The 19,711-nt window shown below is 40.6% G+C and overlaps 1 protein-coding gene across 3 annotated transcripts in view; it reads right to left on the bottom strand.

Annotated features, from left to right (window-relative positions):
• The window catches only part of PTPRR (protein tyrosine phosphatase receptor type R), a 201,777-nt gene that overhangs the window by 80,471 nt on the left and 101,595 nt on the right, over nucleotides 1-19,711 (bottom strand). For 2 of the 3 annotated variants that reach the window (XM_082742870.1, XM_082742871.1), the window contains 2 exons: nucleotides 18,700-18,810; nucleotides 8,267-8,529 (listed from right to left, as the gene is read on the bottom strand). In XM_082742870.1, coding sequence (XP_082598996.1) covers nucleotides 8,267-8,529; nucleotides 18,700-18,810 — 374 coding nt within the window. Of the gene's footprint in view, nucleotides 1-8,266; nucleotides 8,530-18,699; nucleotides 18,811-19,095; nucleotides 19,131-19,711 lie in introns of those variants that run through there. The other variant, XM_082742872.1, reaches the window with a different exon arrangement.

Raw genomic sequence — 19,711 nt, 5'->3', positions numbered from 1 at the left:
ACAAGAACCACCCTCTTCCCTAGAGGACCCTGACTAATAATGGCCTCAACGTGCAGTTCTCCACTAGAGGGCACTATTTGCACACAGTTCAATAGCCTTCATCCAGGCCCGCTACAGAACATGCGGGAGAACAGAGCCCTCTCACTGGGTTTAAATTACATCCAGATAATCACGACACGTTACGGAATGGAAATGACATTTTAACGTTTGTGATATATGTCCAGGTAAAAACAAAAGCAAAAACAAACAAAAAACCCCTCCAAATCCATCAGTTGAAAAATTATTTTGCTGCAGTCACCCGCTGGGTGTGACCTGTGATCATTCACCGTTGTGCTCTAGAGGTCATGTATCAATAGCTGGGAAGATATGATGGTAACAGAGCGGAGCATCGCTGCAGGGGAAAACGATGTTCCAGCGTCCAGAAAATGCACAGAGCAGAACCGTGAGCTGTAGCTTTATGACACATTTCAAAGAACTCCAAAGGCAATTTGTCTGCCAGCAAGGTTAAAAAAAAAAAAAAAAAAATACCCTGACACAGTAATGAAAATTCAGAGCTGGTCTCTCTCTCAAAATAGGAGGCAAAACGTACGCTGGGAATCATCTGTACCTGCCCTGATTAAAATGCCTCTACAAAAAAGGCCATTTTGCCTAATTCCGTCAACCTGTACATCCAGACCTGGAACATAGTCCCCTAGCAAAAACTTGTAATCTCATTTGAAAAAGCCCCGCATTTAGGACTCTCTGCAGGAAAACTCTCATTTGGTTGTGGGTGGAGGCATTAGCAAGCCTCAAAACATCATAGGGATAACCTCTACTTTAGGGGCAGGACAAGGGAGAATTCTATAGAAGTGCTAACATTATGCAGCTAAGGGAAATAAGCCTAATTTGCTCTAAAAACAGGTCAGAGCCTATAGAATGGCTCTAAGAGTTCCCAAAAAAGAATTGGGCTTTGCTCCCCATCGTGGGGGTGGAAATAGAAATCACCTACCAAAGCAGGAAGCCAGGGTCCAGGATCAGATCTGGAAGTTAATGGGTGCTGTGTTGAAAGCTCGGTGGGGATAACAATGCTGAGAAGACTTTCCTGCTTCAATCTCAGGACGCGGGAGCCTGGGTCATGGGTGTCTAGTGGAAGACACAGAGAGGAGGACCCAGTGGGACTTAAACTGTTGTTACTCCACCAGGGGCCACCCGGGGCTCAGCACTTCAGTCTGCTTGGAGAGAAGCTAGGTCTTTGCTTGCCAACAAGTGGTGGCTAATTTTTACCTTTTATAGGCAGAACTCTATTTTAAAGATTTATTTATTTGAGAGAGAGCACGCATGTGTGCATGTGTGTGCGCACGCACACACACTCACACACGTGTGCAGGGGCTGGGGGAGGGAGAGAGGAAGAAGGAGGGAGAGTCTTAAGGTGACTCCACGGTGGGTGCTGACCGGACTTGGGGCTTGATCTCACCATCCTGAGATGAGGACCCTGAACTGAAACCAAGCATCCAATGCTTGACTGACTGTACCACCCAGGTGCCCTCCAAACTCTACTACTTTCAATTCCTTCAAAATAGATCTCGGCTTCTGCCCTGGGTGGTTTTCTCTGTCATTTCTCTCATTCACCTCGATCGCCTTTTGTCTCATGACTTGCAATTAATTTGAGGGCAGATTAAAAACTCCTCCTTCCATTTTCTTAATCCTGGTGTTGGTTTGTTTGTTTTAATAAGGAAAAAAAAAATTTTTTTTTCTTAAAGATGTTATTTATTTATTTGAGAGAGAGAGAGAATGAGAGAGCTGTGAGGGGAGAGGTCAGAGGGAGAAGCAGACTCCCCACTGAGGAAGGAGCCCGATGCGGGACTCTGATCCTGGGACTCCAGGACCATGACCTGAGCCGAAGGCAGCAGCTTAACCAGCTGAGCCACCCAGGCGCCCTAATAAGGAATACCTGAAAGTTTTTTTCCTAACCCTTCAGAACCCTGACACATCTCCATAAAAATGCAACCATTGTCTATCCTACAAATAAAGAGGAAAGAATTTGATGTTCCCTGTAAGCAAAGGGCTTGTGCCTATTTCCAAGGACTCCCCAACTCTGGACATTCCCATAAAGTACTTTAAAAAGGTGTGGTAATCAAAAATAAGGGAAGCTTAAAATTCTATCAACTGTGTCCGCTAGGAAGAGGTAGAACATAATGGTTATATGAAGATTTATGTTGGATATCGACCCAGCATCTGGGAACAACCGGATGGTGGAAAGGCCTAGACGGGCGGTGAGCTAGCCTGGCGGTGACACAGATCTCCACCTGTTTTTAATCCACCTCACAACATAGAATCTTACTTGTTTAGAATCTGCAAAACATTCTGATAGCCAAGCATGAAATTTGCTAAGGCAATCAGTGTGACACTCCATAATAGATCTACTTAGTAAATACATTGATTTGTAATCTATTTTTTCCCTTATTTTCTGTAGAATATGGGAATATTCTACATCACACACACTCCAGTATAGTACTTATTAGGACTACAGCCTTTGGAGCCAAATTGCTTGGGCTCAAATTCTATTTGTCACTCTCACAAGCCCAGTCACTCATTATTATGTTATGTGGGCAGTAACTTAAACTCTCTGAGTGCCCATTCCTCCCCCTAAAGAGGGGATGATAAGTCCCTTGTGAGGATTAAATGAGATCATGCATGTAAAGGGTCCATAAGCATTACTAAGTTGTTGTTTTGATTGAAGTTGCTTGGAACTAAATTTGGATTAACTTCTAAATGGTTGCTTGTTATGGGTTACATTACGATTCCCATATTGTCAGGCTGAAAAAATGAGTCGTGGGTCATAGCGTTTGGTGGTGTTGGGTCATAGGTTCCATTAGAACGACTGGTATCTATTAGAAGGAGGCTGTTTGGTCTGAGTATTGTGGGAAGGATCAAGGAAACCTGGAGTGTAAACTCAGCTTTGCTGTAACTAGTGTTGTCACCTTTGGCCAGTGTAGTAATGTGGTTGGTGCCCCACCTAGATCACCTTGGCCAGGCTGCGTCCCACCCACTCCCCTCCCCCACTGCTGAGAGTAAGGGCTGTGAATGGCACACACAGGTGCCACTTCTCTGGAGAATCACTTTGACTGATGGGGGTAGCCCAGGCCAGATGTGCCTACAAAGTTATGCTTCTGCCATCCCTGGGGTGGCCTAAAGCCAGTGGTTGACTGACATGGAGTACAGGTGCCCACCCTGTTTGCCTCAAGGGGCAACAACTGTTCATGAGCTGCCACTCATGTTTCAGGGCTCCTGGTGTGAACAGGCTGAGATCAGCTGAAACCACCTCATTGCTTGGCTTCTTTTCCCCTGCTCTGCCTCCCCTACTTTCCTTTAGGCTTCTCCTGAGAGCACCCTCACAATAAATCACATGGGCAAGATTCCTTGTCTCAGGCTATGCTGTTCTCCCCTGAGACCAAAGAGGGAAGATTCTGGGTCTCAATTTCCCTAGACAGAAAGTGAGGGAGTTGGCGCCATTTCCATTAATGGGTCTTGCATGAATACAGATTTTAATTTCCAGAGTATTTTTGTGTATTTTATATCCCGATATTCAGCTGTATCTATTCTATACGCTTTCCTTTTCTTATATGTCCCAAAGGGGGATTAGTTGAGAAGCTATTAGGTATCTTCTAAGTCAAAATTTCTGCGCACTGAAGTGTTTCTCCATTACGGAGAGCAGGGGACAGAAACTGGAACGTTCCATCTTGTCCGGAGGAAATTATAGGAAACAAAACTTTTAGTTTAGGTGTAGGAGACTCAATATTTTCTTGGTCAGGCCCATGTTTTCATTGTCTCCACTACAACAGAATCTTTTTAGCTTTGATAGAAATCTCCCAAGTTCAGCCTTTAAAAAAAAACAAAAAAACCTTTAAAATCATACATCTGGGTGTTACATTATCATTTGCACAATATTTATGGACCCAAATAAACCATATTAAGGTACAATTTCAGGGAAGTTAGAGAATGTTTATTCACTGGCTACTGAAAATCCTTGTGGGCCTCCGTTGTGACAGACAATCTCCATTAATGCCATATATTTCCTAGCTCACGAGTGAGAGTGCCCTGTCACAGGGAGACACCCTTTCTAGACAGTTCCTTCACTGTCCTTGCTCCCTTTTATTCCTAAAGAAAAAAATCAAATGAGGAAATAATGTGAATTCCCCTGTCCGCCTGTGAATTTCTTTTCCATAGCATTGGAGGTTGTACAGTAGTCTCAAGGGGAAATTTGCAGGAATTCACATTTACACGTTTTCCCGATGAAAGAAAATGTATCATTCTAGGGTCTGAATGTGATCTTTGGTTTACTGGACATTTGGAACCCGGCTTATATACAGTTTCCTTGAGAGCGACAAGCAGGAAATCTGAGGAGAACAGGGATGGGCCAAGAGATGAGGAATGGGAGCTAGCCATGGCCTCCTGCTGCGCCAGCCGCGTGACACACATTGTCTAGCTTAACCGTCACAAGAGCTGCACAAGGCACCTGCTGCTGTCCTTGTCACAGATGAACAAACAAGGTCCAAGTTTTACATGCAGTGGGCGTGGGGCAGGCCTCTGGAAGTATCTCTTCAATTCACAGACTCACCGTGGAAAAGCAACTCATTTGTTAGATGAGGGTAGATTGGATCAGATACTGATAGTTGTCAAATTACATTAGATGGTCAAATTTATAAATACAGATTTATAAATAGGATGAGAAAAACCGTAAGTCAATTAACAGTTTAAAAAATTTGTGAAAAAATAAAATAAAATAAATATTTATGATATCAAATGGCAGGCTCAACTTTGTCATTTCAGTAAAAAAAAAAAAAGTTTCCACTTTCCCAAGTTCAAAAAGGTAAACGACCTAGTATAGGATTGTGGAATGGGACCACAGAACAAAACAAAAAGAACAGTAGATTTCCTTTTCCTTCTCACAGACAAAATGCCATTTTCTATTGATTCTTAATTTTATGGTGTCCTTTGAAAAAAGGCAGAACAAATATTACCAAACCTATTTCCTACATTGCAAATCTACACAACAAAGGACTTGATTAATATGTTCAATCACTTGATGAATGTCTGAAGTAATATTAGCACAGAGACTCAGCTCTGTGGTTTATCGTAAGCTATTTGTTCTTACAGAGGCTCTTCAGAAATATTGGCACTCTCCAGAATCAAATGCACATTAATTAATTAAATCAAAAAATTCTAGTGTTTACAAGGTACCAGGATCACAAGAACCATAGGAGACACGAGAGGGTTTTTCAAGCTGGTGAAGGGATAGGATGAAAACCAGTTTTAGTCCCTTTCTGAGTTATTCTTTAATGAAACTCACTGCTAGGGGAGGGGTACATGTGAGAATTCACAGGTGTGAAGAATCCCTGTGGGTACAGATAAATGTCACATCATGGTCGACGGTAGGAGGTAAGTTTTGTTTGGGATTTGGAGACTAGAGATAGTTGAAGGAGAGAGAATCGGGACCAGGTGAACAAAGACGCAGATGTGACCATGAACCCTGGAGAACAGACTGGATGGAATGGAAGGTTTGTTTTGGGGGGTAGTGGCAAACGTATTTGAACAGAAGGATCAGGGATCAATAGTACAGGCCCTCTGAGGCCCAGCAAGGTGCTCTGTGCTTAAGCCTATAGACACAGGGATTTTGACACAGCAGAGTCATCGAATGCAAACAGTGTTATAGCAAGATAAATCTGAAGAGTGTACAGTCTGATGGAAGGAGAGGAAGAGGCTTAGATCAGGCAGAGAAGAGGAAATAAAATCATCTATGTGAAACATGGAAGCATGCTAATCCTGGTACCATTCTTATAATTTCTGCATTAGCAAAGAGGGCACAGTTGAAAAAAAGAGAAGGAAAACTGATGGGATAAGTCATCAGGGTTTAGAGGGAATGACCTGGAGCCTTTGTGGACAGAGCAGTTTCTCTTCCTCTGAGATGGGAAGGAAGTGGGAGGCGAGGGGTGGGGATCCAGTTTATAGACCAGATGGCAAGGAGGCTCTCTGACCCTGATTACACACTTGGCTTTGCTGGAGTCCCCCGTGTGGACCATAAAGATGAGTAAGATGCCATCTCCGTACTCTCCCTTCGCAAACATTCACTTCACTGAAATGAATAAGGAGATACTTGAACTTAGGCTTTTGAAATTCAAACGTGCCCAGAAGCAGCCTACAAAAGGCAAGATTCTGGCAATAGCCACCCCTTAGAGGATTTAACCACTGGCCTTCCTTAGAATTGGCGGTGTTGATGGTAATAAAATTTAGTCTGACTTCTAGGTAGTTTTATTATCATCTTTAAATCATCTATAGAAAATGACCACCTTAGGATGCCTGGGTGGCTCAGTTGGTTAATCGACTGCCCTCGGCTCAGGTCATGATCCCGGATTTCCGGGATCGAGTCCCGCATCGGGCTCCCAGCTCCATGGGGAGTCTGCTTCTCTCTCTGACCTTCTCCTCGCTCATGTTCTCTCTCACTGTCTCTCTCTCTCAAATAAATAAATAAAATCTTAAAAAAAAAAAAGAAAAGAAAAAGAAAAAAAGAAAATGACCACCTTATCGCTTTCATCTGAGCAGATCTCTTCAAACACCCTGCCCTCGGTACACCACCAATGCCCAGACACCTGCTTTGAGGTTTTCTTTGAAGCAAACATCAGTGTATAAAACTAATTTGGGTGACAAAAGCAAAAGAGCCTGAAGAAGCAAAGGAGTCAAGTTTAACCCCTTCATATCACAGATGAGGAAAGTGAGGCTCAGATAGAATGACTCACATGAAGCCACTCAATTCAGCAACGGCAAAGGTGTGTCTGGATCCCAGTTCTCCTGACCCCTGCTTAGCCTCAGGGAGAAAGTTCCATCTCATCTACAGCCCAAACAGCAATGTGGCCGTACCCAGCTAAGAAAATAGTACCTGGAGACTCACATGGATCCATTCAGAAACCAACCAGTATTTGGGAGGAGGAGGAAGAAAATTGGATTGCTCTCTATTTTTCTTCTTTTACGGAGTTAAAATGTTCTCCCTTTATGGGACTTGGACTTTGGAGATCACTGCAACAATATCTTTCTTTTTACTTCATTCACTATTTTTTGACAATACTTACTAAAAATTTCAATGCGCACTGAGGTCTTCTGAACTTATATTTTCTGAAGGAATGTGGCGTGCGTGTGTGTGTGTATGTGTGCGTGCATGTGTGTTATAGGAAATATAATAAAAATTTAGAGATGTGACCTGAAAACCCAAGGCACCAAAAAAACAGTGATACAAAATGAAGATACAGGAAAATAAGGGGAGAATGAACCTGGGAGTGTACCTCAAGAGCCTTTTACTTCCCCCACTACCGTGGCATGCAACGCTGGATATAATATCAATCATATTTTAAATATAAACAGGAAGCTTCTTACTTTAAGAAACGTCTGGGGAAGATTTACTTAATATTTTGGGGAAGTAAAGAATTAGCACCTCTTTTATGTGTCTTGCATATCCTGGTTTTCAAATGTTGGTTTTGCTTTATTTATTTAATTTTAAATTTTTTAAAAAGATTTATTTACTTAATTTAGAGAGTGAGAGCACGAGTTGGGGGAGTGGGAGGAGGAGAGAGAGAATCCTCAAGCAGACTTGTTGCTGAGGCCAGACCCCAACACAGGGCTCAATCCCAGGATCCTAAGATCACGACCTGAGCTGAATTCAAGAGTCAGATGCTCAACTGACTGAGCCACCCAGACACTCCAGGCTGGCTCAGTATAACTATATCACAAAGACAATAAAAACAAAGTCATGGATCTCGAGGTATTTACTATTCATTTCCTTAAAGGAAATAGGAGGCAAACTTTAAAAAAAAAATCGATTTGTGACATTGATGGCTCCTAACTTACCCCAAATAATATGGACTTTGTTAGGAAATACCCTGAGTTTATCCCTAGTCTTTCTATCTACCAGAGTTTTGAGGACGATTAAAGAAGATAGTATCATATCAGCAGCCCTCAAAATGTACTCAATAAATGATTACAGAAATTGTCCTGGAGTTAAGATGAATGTGGCTTGGGACTACACGAGCTAGACAGAATCTGATATAACTAGAAGATTATTGTAACACAGCTAGATTCTCTGGTGGGACAAGAAAGACAACTTCCTCCTGCTGTCCATTTGGTGGTGAGCAATTTCATCCAATATGCCAATCATCTTTGCCTCTATCATTTTTAATTGGTGAATATCCTTAAAAAAAAAAAAAAAGCAACCTGTAGAGGGTTACAGAAAAGCTCTTACCTCTCCTGAAGTCCGATGGGCTTCATTTTGAAAGGAGAAGGGCAGACAGAGGTGGTAGCCTTGATCTCAGGAGAGTATCGGCTTTGCGGGTCCACAACCACACTCAGCACCTTGGGGCCTTGCTCGGGCTGGACCATGCTGTTGACTGTCTTTGCCTCAGACTGCGCTGGTTGTAACGCAAGGGGCGACAGGTGGATCTCCTGGTTTTTCTCCTTATCGTGTCGCAAGGAGAGCTGAAATTTTTCTTTTAATCTGTAAAGAATCTACAGAAGGAGATATAAAGGCTTGCTTTTTCACGCTGAACAACAACATACAACCTTCTCACCCTAACCCAGAAGACCAACTAAAATGGAGGTTTAACGATCATACACCCAACCAAAGCGTTTTAGAATGATTTCTCAGTTGTGTTGGTGTTTCTAGCTATTAACTAAATGTGTCCATGAATCTATTCCTCAAATTACATTCAAAAGAAAATTTGGCTAATTTTATGAAAGTGCCAGATGTCAGTTTGATCACATGCAAGTTTTTACACGAAATGACTGGAAGGGAAGGCTGATCAAAGGGATAGTCATGAAATATAGGCTTATGACATTTATAGAAACAGAGATCTGCACCCAGTACAGCAGGTGAGAAGAAATTCTTGTAAAATATTAATGCAAAAACAGTCATGCTCTAAATTGTAATTTCTTACGTTGGTAAATATCCACACTAGTCATGTATTAACTTGAATACCTGGTAACTTCTTAAAAAAATTAAATTCTGAGCACCTACCAAAGAATAATTTGGGAAACCACAATTTCGTTTCTTACCTTTTTCCCCTTTTAATTTTAAAAAAGATTATTTATTTATTTATTTATTTAAGAGAGAGTGGGGGCGGGGGGCAGAGGAAACAGACTCCCTGCTGAGCAGGGAACCAGACGCTGGGCCTGATCCCAGGATCTCAAGATCATGACCTGACCTGAAGGCAGACACTTAACTGACTTGAGCCACCCAGGCGTCCCTCTCCTTTTTAATTTTTAATGCATGTAGGAAAAAGCAAACATATCACTTCCTCCATTCTCAGAGTCCTTTCTAGAATGGCTAATTCAATTGAGAAATGGTAGGATTGTCATTTTTAAACTTTTAAAGGTATCAGACTGACTCTGCTGGGATGCTCGGTGGACCAAACTGTCTGAGAGAAGCCACTATAAATGATAAACCATTAAACAAGAGAGAAGGGAGTCATTCAGAACTATTTTTCAGTGCCCACCTAATGTCACGTATTGTGAGAGGTCCAGAGTATTCTGCTCTGAACAAAACAAACTGCACCTTGTACTTATGGAATTAGGGATATGGAATGAAAAAACTTCTCAGTTAAGGCATGATCTCATGGTGCTGGGATCGAGTCCTACATTAGGCTCCTTGCTCTGCCTCCTGCTTCCCCTGCTTGGGCTCTCTCTGACAAATAAATAAATAAAAATCTTTAGAAAAAAAAAGTTCTCAGTTAAAAAGTATGTCCTTTGAAAGAAGAATAAATGTGAGGAGAAAACAGAGCAGTTTTTGTGACTGAGCGAAAAAAATGCGTATTGCAAAAAATGCCATGAATTCCACACCTCGATAAACTGAAGTTCACATGAATGAAACCAACAGAAAGAACATTCCAAATGTGTAAGGTCTCAGGAAATATGCTACCTGTGTACGTTTCCTGAAAAAAAAATGTACTCCAAGTCACAAGAAAGATGACTCAAAGTTAAGAACTGAATAACTACAAATTGTGATCGAAGAGGGAGCTTTGGAATTATGTAAAGAGGGTGAAATGAAATTTAATTATGTCTCAGGTTATAGTAGCAAGAGGGAAGCTTGAGCAGAGAGAGAAGAAATAGGAGCGATTGTACTAAGTGACTTATAAATTAGGGATACGGAGGGAATCAGAGTTTGAATGGTCACTAAAGGTCCTTCTGACCTAATTATACATTTAAGAAATTGTAGTCTAGCTGAATAATACAGCTTCCCCAAAGCCCACAGTCAGCAGGGACAGACCCAAGCCCTAAGACAGTTCTGACTGGCAGACCCATGCACTTTCCACTGCCTTACATCTGGACCTTATGTTACCTCTGGTGTTTTCTTTGCCATGCATGATTCTTAAAGACGGACTCTGAAATCACATCTGCTGCAGATGTGGTTCTCATCACTGGGGTTCAACACCACCAAATCTATCTTTTGTGGGTTGAAAGGTCTCTTAAAGGAAAGGGACTATGCACATGGGAATAGAACTAGAAATGCATCTTATGAGTTGAACTGCCAGGAAATGAAAAGGAATCCTTATTGTCTTTTGTCAGTTCACTTCCTCATAACCTGGAAACTTTTACACTGGTGGTGTTCATTGACAAAGGTAGGGTAAAGCGAATTCTTAAATTGTTGCAAGCAATGGGTACTCAACTTTCCTATGAGAAATATTACTGCGTAAGGACAAAAAAAAAAAAAAAGACATCTAATATTAAGTGACAAGTCTTTTTACTCAAATCAGACTTTTACAACTGTAGGATAGAACATATTGAAGATAAATATCCTTACCCTGTGCATCATGCCCTAAGGATTGGGAGGTTTTTAATTTACTGCTTCTCTTCCTTTTCTATATCTCTCAAAAGGCAACTGGTCACCAGTCTGCACAAACAAAACCCACCCTAGAACAGTACCCATCAGATAACACACATCTACTAAATTAAAAACGTAATTACTAAAAGATGAAACACCAGAATTTAAGGTGGGAGAGCTGCTTATTATTTTTTATTTATTACTATTTATAAAAATATTTGTTTATTTAAGTAATCTCTACACCCAACGTGGTACTTGAACTTACGACCTCAAGATCAAGCATCACATGCTCTTCCGCCTGAGCCAGCCAGGCGCCCTAGCTTATTTCTTAATTTCAAGTCACTCATTTTCCTGAATGAGAAGAGAAACAAATACATCTGTACCTTTACAAAAATATCTTTAATAAAAGATACTGCATATGTTATATATTCTAAGTTCTTCACATCTAAATATAATAGGTACATTGGAACATGTGCCTGCCTGTTTACATTTGGGATTTGGAGAAGCACATTTCAGAAATGAAAATGCCAAAGAAATACCAGCCTTCCTGAGAGCTCTTGACAGGTCACTTCTACAGTTTTATTGGTGTGGAACACGCTCTAGTCCAGAGTCCTTTACTGCTCGGGCTTCTGTTCTTCTTCTTCTTTTTTTTTTTTTTAAAGATTTTATTTATTTATTTGACAGAGAGAAATCACAGGTAAGTAGAGAGGCAGGCAGAGAGAGGAGGAAGCAGGCTTCTCGCGGAGCAGAGAGCCCGATGCGGGGCTCGATCCCAGGACCCTGGGATCATGACCTGAGCCGAAAGCAGAGGCTTTAACCCACTGAGCCACCCAGCCGCCCCCGGGCTTCTGTTCTTGATGAAGGACCTTTGTCACATAGTTTACAGTCAACCCTTCACTTCACCTCTGGTGATAGGTCAACTTTCTAATCTACATATGTGTACAAACTATGTGTACAAACTGATATACATCTTTAATCAGGGAAAAGCAGAACTGTATAATGCCTACAAGACACTTCAAAAATCCTCGAGAGGGAGACTGGGCCGTCTGGCGAAATGTGTAAAGAATTGAAGACACTGTGACGGGCAATGGGATGGTCATTATGGAGTTAAGTTTCGGGGAGTCAATCTCAACCAGCTGGGCTTTAGCCCTTCGGAGGCATTTGGCAATGTCCGGAGCTGTGTTTGGTAGTCATACTGGGCTGTATGGGGAGGCGCTATTGGCATCTAGTGGGCAGAGGCTAGAGATGCCACCAGATACCCTCCAGTGCCCAGGACAGACCCTCTCCCCCCAGCAGAATCACCCAGCCCCAGACGTCAATAGAGCCGCTGCTGGGAAACTGGGATAAGGGCTCTTAAAAATATCTGCTATAATCTCATTTCACATTTAGACTCAGAACACTCGAATGACTTCTGGAAGGTTAGAAAGAAAGTCTAGAATCCAAGTTTCTTGACTTAATGCTTGTGATCATTTAACTCTACCGTTTCTTCTAAATCCCCACATCCTTCTTCCCAACTCCTTTCCCCAAAGCCTCTGGAAAAGTGTGTCAGAGGTTCTTTTCTGTGCAGATCATGGTCTGGAATATAGCACAGACCTATTTATCTTTGTGAATGCACTGTGTGGCAAAGTTCAACCTAGAAGCTTATGATAACAAGGCCAAATCAGTAGTTTTGGTTTTACTTTAAGAGCTTGTTTGACTCTCAGGATGCAATAAAGTCATTTGGTTATTAGGGAAAGAAAACCGAAATACTGAGCAAGAGAGGAGCTTTAAAAGTCAAACTATACCAAGAGATAAAAAATAGTAGCAGGGAGAAGAGAGCCAGAGGAACACAGAAATGAGAGGAAAGCTACAAAAAAAATTCAATAAAGCTCTTGTGCTGCTTATAATTTTCACTTAAAAATCTCAAACAACAACAACAACAAACAAACAAGGAAACAAAACAAAACAAAACAAAAAAACCCCAAATCTCATAAGTGTACAACTTAAACTTCTACAGTGTTATATGGCAGGTATATTTCAATAATAATAATAATAAAATCTCTTAAGTAGGTAACACAAAAGATGTTTGGGTTAAAATATGTTCCAATTTAAAAATAAAGCCATCAACTAAAAGCCCATAGTATTTTCTTTACAGTATTTTACAGTCAGTTCTGGAAGAGTTCATTCTTTCATTTCTTTCAGTTGAGTAGACGTGAGTCAGTCGCTACCACATTCTGGAAGCAACATTGCAGGTGCAAAGACAGCACAGAACCCTAACTTCTGGGAATTCACAGGTTTCCAGAAGAGATATGTGGAAAAATTACACCCAGTAAAAGATAACATAGGCATCTTCATCATCTTTCCTTTCGTGGCCAGAAGCAGATGTTCAAAAGAGAGAGTGTGAGGACTTCAAAAAACCAGTTTGATTCCTTTATACAATAGATCATAGTAAGGAGCCCAGACTTTTAACCCAGATAGTTCTGGGTTTGAATTTCAACCCTTCTTCTCCCACTCCGCCCAACCCCCATCTCCTGAACCCCCGCCCCACTGTATGTTCTTGGTCAAGTCACTTATCCTCTCAGAATCTTGGTCTCCTCATCTGTAAAATTAGGAAACTAAATAGATCCTATAGTTAATCATCCTGCTCTGTATACATAAAATACTTTGCTAAGAGGGTAGATCATATGTTAAGTGTTCTTAGCATAATACAAGATAATAGGAAGAAAGAAATGAAGAGAGCAGGAGGACACTTTTGGAGGTGACGGGTGTATCAATGACATAGATCATAGTGACAATTCCTGGGTGTACACTGATCACCAAACTCGCCAGGTTGCATCCATTAAACCTGTACAGCTTTTTACATGGCAATCATACCTCAAAAAGTGGTTTAGAAAATACATTAAAGATTTAGCACCAGGCAATAAATGTAGTACCAGCTTCCTACTGGTAAGTGTGCAATAAAGGGAAGACACTAAATCTTACAACTGTTACTATTTTTATTATTATTAGGGGATTATATTCTAAGCTAAGTGGTTTTATTAGTATAAAAAATTAGTTCAAGACATACACCTACTCTGGAAGATAGTTCTGTAAACAATTCATTCCAGTAGGACTCTATTTCCATTTCCTCCAATCCCTAGGGGTTTTATAGAACAAATTAGAAGAGTGTGGCTGTTTATGTTCACCTCTGACATATTCTCACTGGCTGGTACTCGGGTGTAGCAGGTGTTCTGACATAGGATTTCCTGCCTCCGCTACCAAGACCATGAGTAGAAAGACTCTATGCATGTCATATTTGATGGAGTGCTCCATGGCCCCAACATGTTCTGGCCCCAGAACTTTGTTGATCCAAATAACTGTGTTCCTGTATTTTCAAAAATTGCTTTCTGGAAGCAATCTGGGCTATAGATATCTCTACCTACATCTCATAAATGCCTTTGCACTTCTTAATAAACCTCTAAGTACACTGGAAGGTTTAATTTCAATGATGAATGATGTCCTTTCCTTTGTTGATTGAAGTTTAATAACGATTTCTTCTCAGTAATAAATTTCCTCCACCTAAAACAGACTGAATGGATTGGAAACAGTCCACACATTTTTTTCTTGGAAAATCATATTTGTCTATTTGTTGCTCCACCCACTCTAGATCCACATTTGAGAGGTGCTAAATAAGTCACACATTTGAAAATGTCATGCATGTCTAATTTTATGCCTGGCAACATACACTTTTTTTTTTTAAAGGAAAGTAAACAATATGCCACATTTCAAAAATTTTGCCAAGCCTTATGTTATTGTTACATAGCACACGTAATCCACCATTACAACAATTTACCTATAAAATTTCATCTTAAAACACGAAAAACCATATGCTTTTCGTTTCTGTGGTATGTAGGAAGGCTGGATGCAAATAATGGCATTTGATCTATCATAAATATAATTACTGCCAGAGGGAAAATTCTGTGCTGTATCTTCTCCTTTGCCATGGAATCAAGAAAATTATGGGAAACAGAATTGGAATATTCTGTGTTTAAAAACTAATGGTGTAACTATTATTGAGAGAGCCAAGTTAAAAGTCTTACTTTAAATCAAGGTCATTATGAAAAACACTTGACCATTTACACGGGTAAACTTTTTTTGGAGAATCACATTTGAAAAGTCCCTAAATGTGAACTATTGACTTGTCAGTGCTGTAGCTACAACAGATAAACTTAACTTCATCTTAATCCGGTCTAGGTAGCATTTTTCTATCACTATTAATTCCTTCCTATATAATGCTGGTTTCTCTGTTCTTTTTTTTTTTTAGATTTTATTTATTTTACTTGACAGACAGAGATCACAAGTAGGCAGAGAGAGAGAGAGGAGGAAGCAGGCACCCCGCTGAGCAGAGAGCCGATGTGGGGCTCGATCCCAGGACCCTAGGATCATGACCCGAGCCGAAGGCAGAGGCCCAACCCACTGAGCCACCCAGGCACCCCTCTCTGTTACTTCTTAAAGTGACCTTTTCTCAATAAAATTTAAGATTGTGGGGCACTGGGTGGCTCCGTCAGTTAAGCATCTGACTCTTGATTTTGGCTTGTCGTGATCTTAGGGTCATGGGATCAAGCACCAGGTCGGGCCCCATACTCAGGGCCAAGTCTGCTTATCCTTCTCCCTCTACTCCTGCCCACCTCAAATAAATAAAATAAAATCTTTAAAAAGAATTTAAGGTTGTGTTTGAAAGATATCATTTTCTTTCTTTCATTTATTCAACAACAAATAGAACCCAAATCAAAAGTGTTGCTTCTCTCACGACCCCCACCTCCAACTTGTTCCTCTCCCCGAAAATGGGAGCTCCACCCCCCAGGTACTCAGCCAAATAAATGAGGAATCAACCTTAATTTCTTTCTTTCCTTCTCCCTGAGAATCAGTACACAGCAAGTCCTGCGGTTTCTATTTGCAAAAAAGTCCCAACCGTTCACTTCTTTCCATCTCCACCACCATCAGGACCATCTCTCCATGTCCACCACCATCCCTACTCTGGACAATTATCATCTTTGTCATTAGGCTAACACAGTGGCTTCCAGAAGAGTCCTCCTGCTTCCACACTTCACCTGGTGCTCTGTCTCCAACCACTCTTCACCAGCAGAATACCTGCTCTTGTAAACATACATGTCAAATCACACCAAGACTTTGCTTTACAACTTTCAGCCTGCACCCTTCTTGCCGAACCTGGAGAGACTAGAGTCCTCCCATGCCAGCGGCCCCACACCCCCGTGTCCTTTGCCTGCGAGGCCCCCTCCCCACATTTTCACGTGTCTCAGGAGTCTCAAAGTGCTCTGTTTCCACTCATATTCTGGTATCTCTTCATGGCACTGAATAATATTTGATTTTAAAAAGAAATGACTAGACTTTGTTTTTTAAGAGCAGTTTTAAATTTACAGAAAACAGCAGAGAGTACAGAGTCCTCATGTAGCCGCATTCTGCTACTTCCCCAGACAATTTGCCCTATTAACGTTTTGCACGAGTGTGATTACACATGTCACAACTGATGAGTCAGTATTGATACGTTACAATTAACTAAAGTCCATAGTCTACAGTAGGGCTTGCTCATTGGGTTACACATTCTACGGGTTTTAACAAATCCATGATGTCATGTAGCCATCACTACAGTGTCACACAGAATAGTTTCACTGCCCTGAAACTCTGTGGCTCTCCACAATTTATCCCCTCCCCTGCGACCTTTGGCAACCAGTGATCTCTTCACTGTCTCTGTGGTTTTGCCTTTTCCAGAAGGCCAAATACTTGGAATCACACATATGTCTGCTATTTGATTTAAAAAAAAAAAAAAATACTAACTTAATTATTGTCTGTGTCTGCCTCTGGAGTTTAGGCCCCACAAGAAGAGGGACCCCACCTGTCTTGCGCTCTTCTTGGCCACAGCACCAACCACAGGTCCACAGGGGGTCCCCTGCAGGAATTTGTGGACTGAACAAGTGGATGGATCCACTTGCGATCACCTATACTTTTGAAACATTCCTTTCTCGATTTGTTTCAGTAACATTGGGGCAGACTTATCTAGGTTTCTGACTTTTACTTTGGTACTCTGCACCGTTCCCATTCACACTGGGAAAAGAAGAGCTGTTCTCTGGTCTTGAGTGGTTAAGAGTGTGGCCAGGACAGCTCCTTTTGCCTCAGGAGACCAATATATGTCCTGCAGGTTTAGCCAGTCAGGGTGGAGACAAGAAGGCTCCTTGAGCTAGAGATGCAGAACTTGGATTGTGTCCTACAAGGTAAAATCAAACTCTGCTTTGCCACTTCCCTCCTTGCCTTTGCTCTGCTCAATCTCACCCCTTTCCTGCCTGAACAATCTCTACTTTTAGCACCCTTTACCCCTTTCTATTCTCCTTTTCCTCTCATCTTTTCATCTGTGAAGCAGAAAAACACCATAAATGTGCCTGACAAGAGAGAAAAACAGCACTCAAGATTTCCTGTTTTAAGGAAAAGAAGACCCATGTATTTTAAAGTGCAATTAAGTATAAAAAAACCAAACCCATACCTTCTAAGAAACTAAAAAATGTCCAGTGGTCTCTGCCACAGTTTCCCTAAAACCTCCAACTTTGTCTCCTTAATTTTTTTCCCTAATCTCCACCATTTAATACACAAAAACTGATTTTCTTACTCAATTCTTAAATTTTCTTATGTTTATTGTGTCACAATTTCTAGAAATCTTCTTTCTACAACTCTTCCCATAAGAGACAGATGCCTCTGGATTCGTGATGATGGAAGCTTGAGGATGTCTTTACTACTTCCTACATTCAGACTCGAGGAAATACACCCATCGTCACCCTATTGAAGGCCTTGTTTTATATCCTTCAACTTTAGACTTACACAGCCCCTGTCTTTCCCAAGTAAGCCCTGATCTTTCTAACATAAACCCCTTCCTAGCAGGGGAAGCATAAGCGAACAAAAACCATAAGACACTTAGCAACACTGTTGGTTGTGGAAAGAGTAAATAATTTGTTGTCTTTGGGGGAACATTTAAAAACTAAGAAGGAATATGTTTGAAAATGTACACAATTAAAAAGAATGCAGCACAAAGGAAAAAACATTAAAACCCATTTGTAAACTTCAAATATTTTAAATTACAACACAGAATTTTCAAAAGAATAGGAAAATCTTACCAATGTATTTGAAAAGTATCTCTTAACTCATTCAATACCAAAGAGCACTTTCTAGTGTAGTGGGTTTATTCTGGGTTCCCTTTTTTTTTTTTTTAAATTAGAAAAGTACTTTTAAAGGCTACACATTTGTAATTTGTACTTTATAGAGCTATTAGCAGTGTACACTTTTATACTTTTTGTATTCATTTACCTAAAAATTTAGTTCACAGTGAATTATGTGGTTTTTGAGCCTATAATCATCTCATTTTAGTGCATAGAATTTCATAAAATGCAATCCAGGTCTTTTAAAAATAAGGAAATCAACCACTACTGAAGATATAAACTTGCCCCTAAGACATGTTTCTTTTTCAAATTTTTCCTGAGTTCCATCAAGATGATATGAAAGAAAAAATAAAGTAAGCCCAAAGTGTGCCCATGAGACTTTATTGACTTTGAGGGCTCTAGGGATCTGGGTAAATCACTTTCTAAAGCTTCATCCCAGGTTGATCAAGTTACCAAAGGCCCCACTGCAATTACAACCTTATTCTGCAGGTCAGAATCCATAATTCCATAGGTTTTCCTTTCCTATCACTCTGCTGTCAGAGAAACACCCCCAGTCTACCAGGATAGTAGCTTAGCTTCTGTTCCCAGACTTTTCAACATTCCTTTGAATGGCAGTGTATCCAATAATACTAAGCAGTGGCTCGGTAAGGGATAAAATACAGAAAGAAGCCCACTTACCATCAAACACGTTACTATAATAACAAAGATGCTGAGAAAAATGACAACAGCATAAAATCCTTCTTTGCTCCAGATTTTGTCCGCTTCGTGCTGCCCTTGTAAAACATTTTTCTTTAAAAGCAAAACAGAAAGTCCGACGTTAAAGGAGAGTTTGAGGAGAATGGCGTTCTTATCAGACACTAAACATATTTTTAGCTTGATTCCATTCAGTGGAGTAGAACACACCTACCTCCCCCGCAACGAGAGCTGCTTCTCAACCTGATCTAAGACAAGGACTGCCGTCCGTATACACTAAGAGATGATTTTATCTCCTGTCCAGGAGCAAGCATGCCTGACATGGCAAATTGGGTCCTGAACTTCGTAAACATCCCTCCACCAGTCTCTCTCAGAAATTACCTGGTTCATAAAGTGAAAGAGTTCTGTTCTCTTCTGTGTTGAAGAAATTGTTTCGGAAGCTTTCTTTACTCTGTGTTAAGTCCCCTCCCACAGCACCGACACCCTGCTTACGTGCAGCTCTTGACTTTTAAACAAAAGTGAAACAGGTACAGACAAAATCTCATGATGTTTTTATAAACAGAGCAATAATATCTGCATCATTTTTTTCTCTTTCATCAAATCTTTTTTTTCCCCCTTTAAATGCAGTCCATTTTGTCAAAATCTGATCGTTTCACCTCGACCATACCAATTATTAGGATATTATATTTTATTTAAAGCAACAGAGACCATCAGTAAGTCCAGAACTATTTGGTAATAAAAGGTAAAATAAATAGTTTTATTTATGCTTTTTAAATTATTTTGGCTTGCCAGTTAGTGGGTGAAACAAGGAGAGGAAGTTGAATAAAATGTGAACGAATGTCTTAGTTTTATACCTCCTAGTATCACATCTTAGAGTGCAATTAAATTTTATAATTCAGTGAAATTTATAGTTTATAGTTAAGGAAACTCTAGCTTGCAATCAAATGGTCTATGGTTAGGGTAAACATAAAAGCTAAATAAAAGTCAAATGCTTCTG

The sequence above is a fragment of the Mustela nivalis genome, assembly GCF_964662115.1.
Source record: "Mustela nivalis genome assembly, chromosome: 7".
NCBI lineage: Eukaryota > Metazoa > Chordata > Mammalia > Carnivora > Mustelidae > Mustela > Mustela nivalis.
This window is presented reverse-complemented; position numbering and strand designations above follow the sequence as displayed.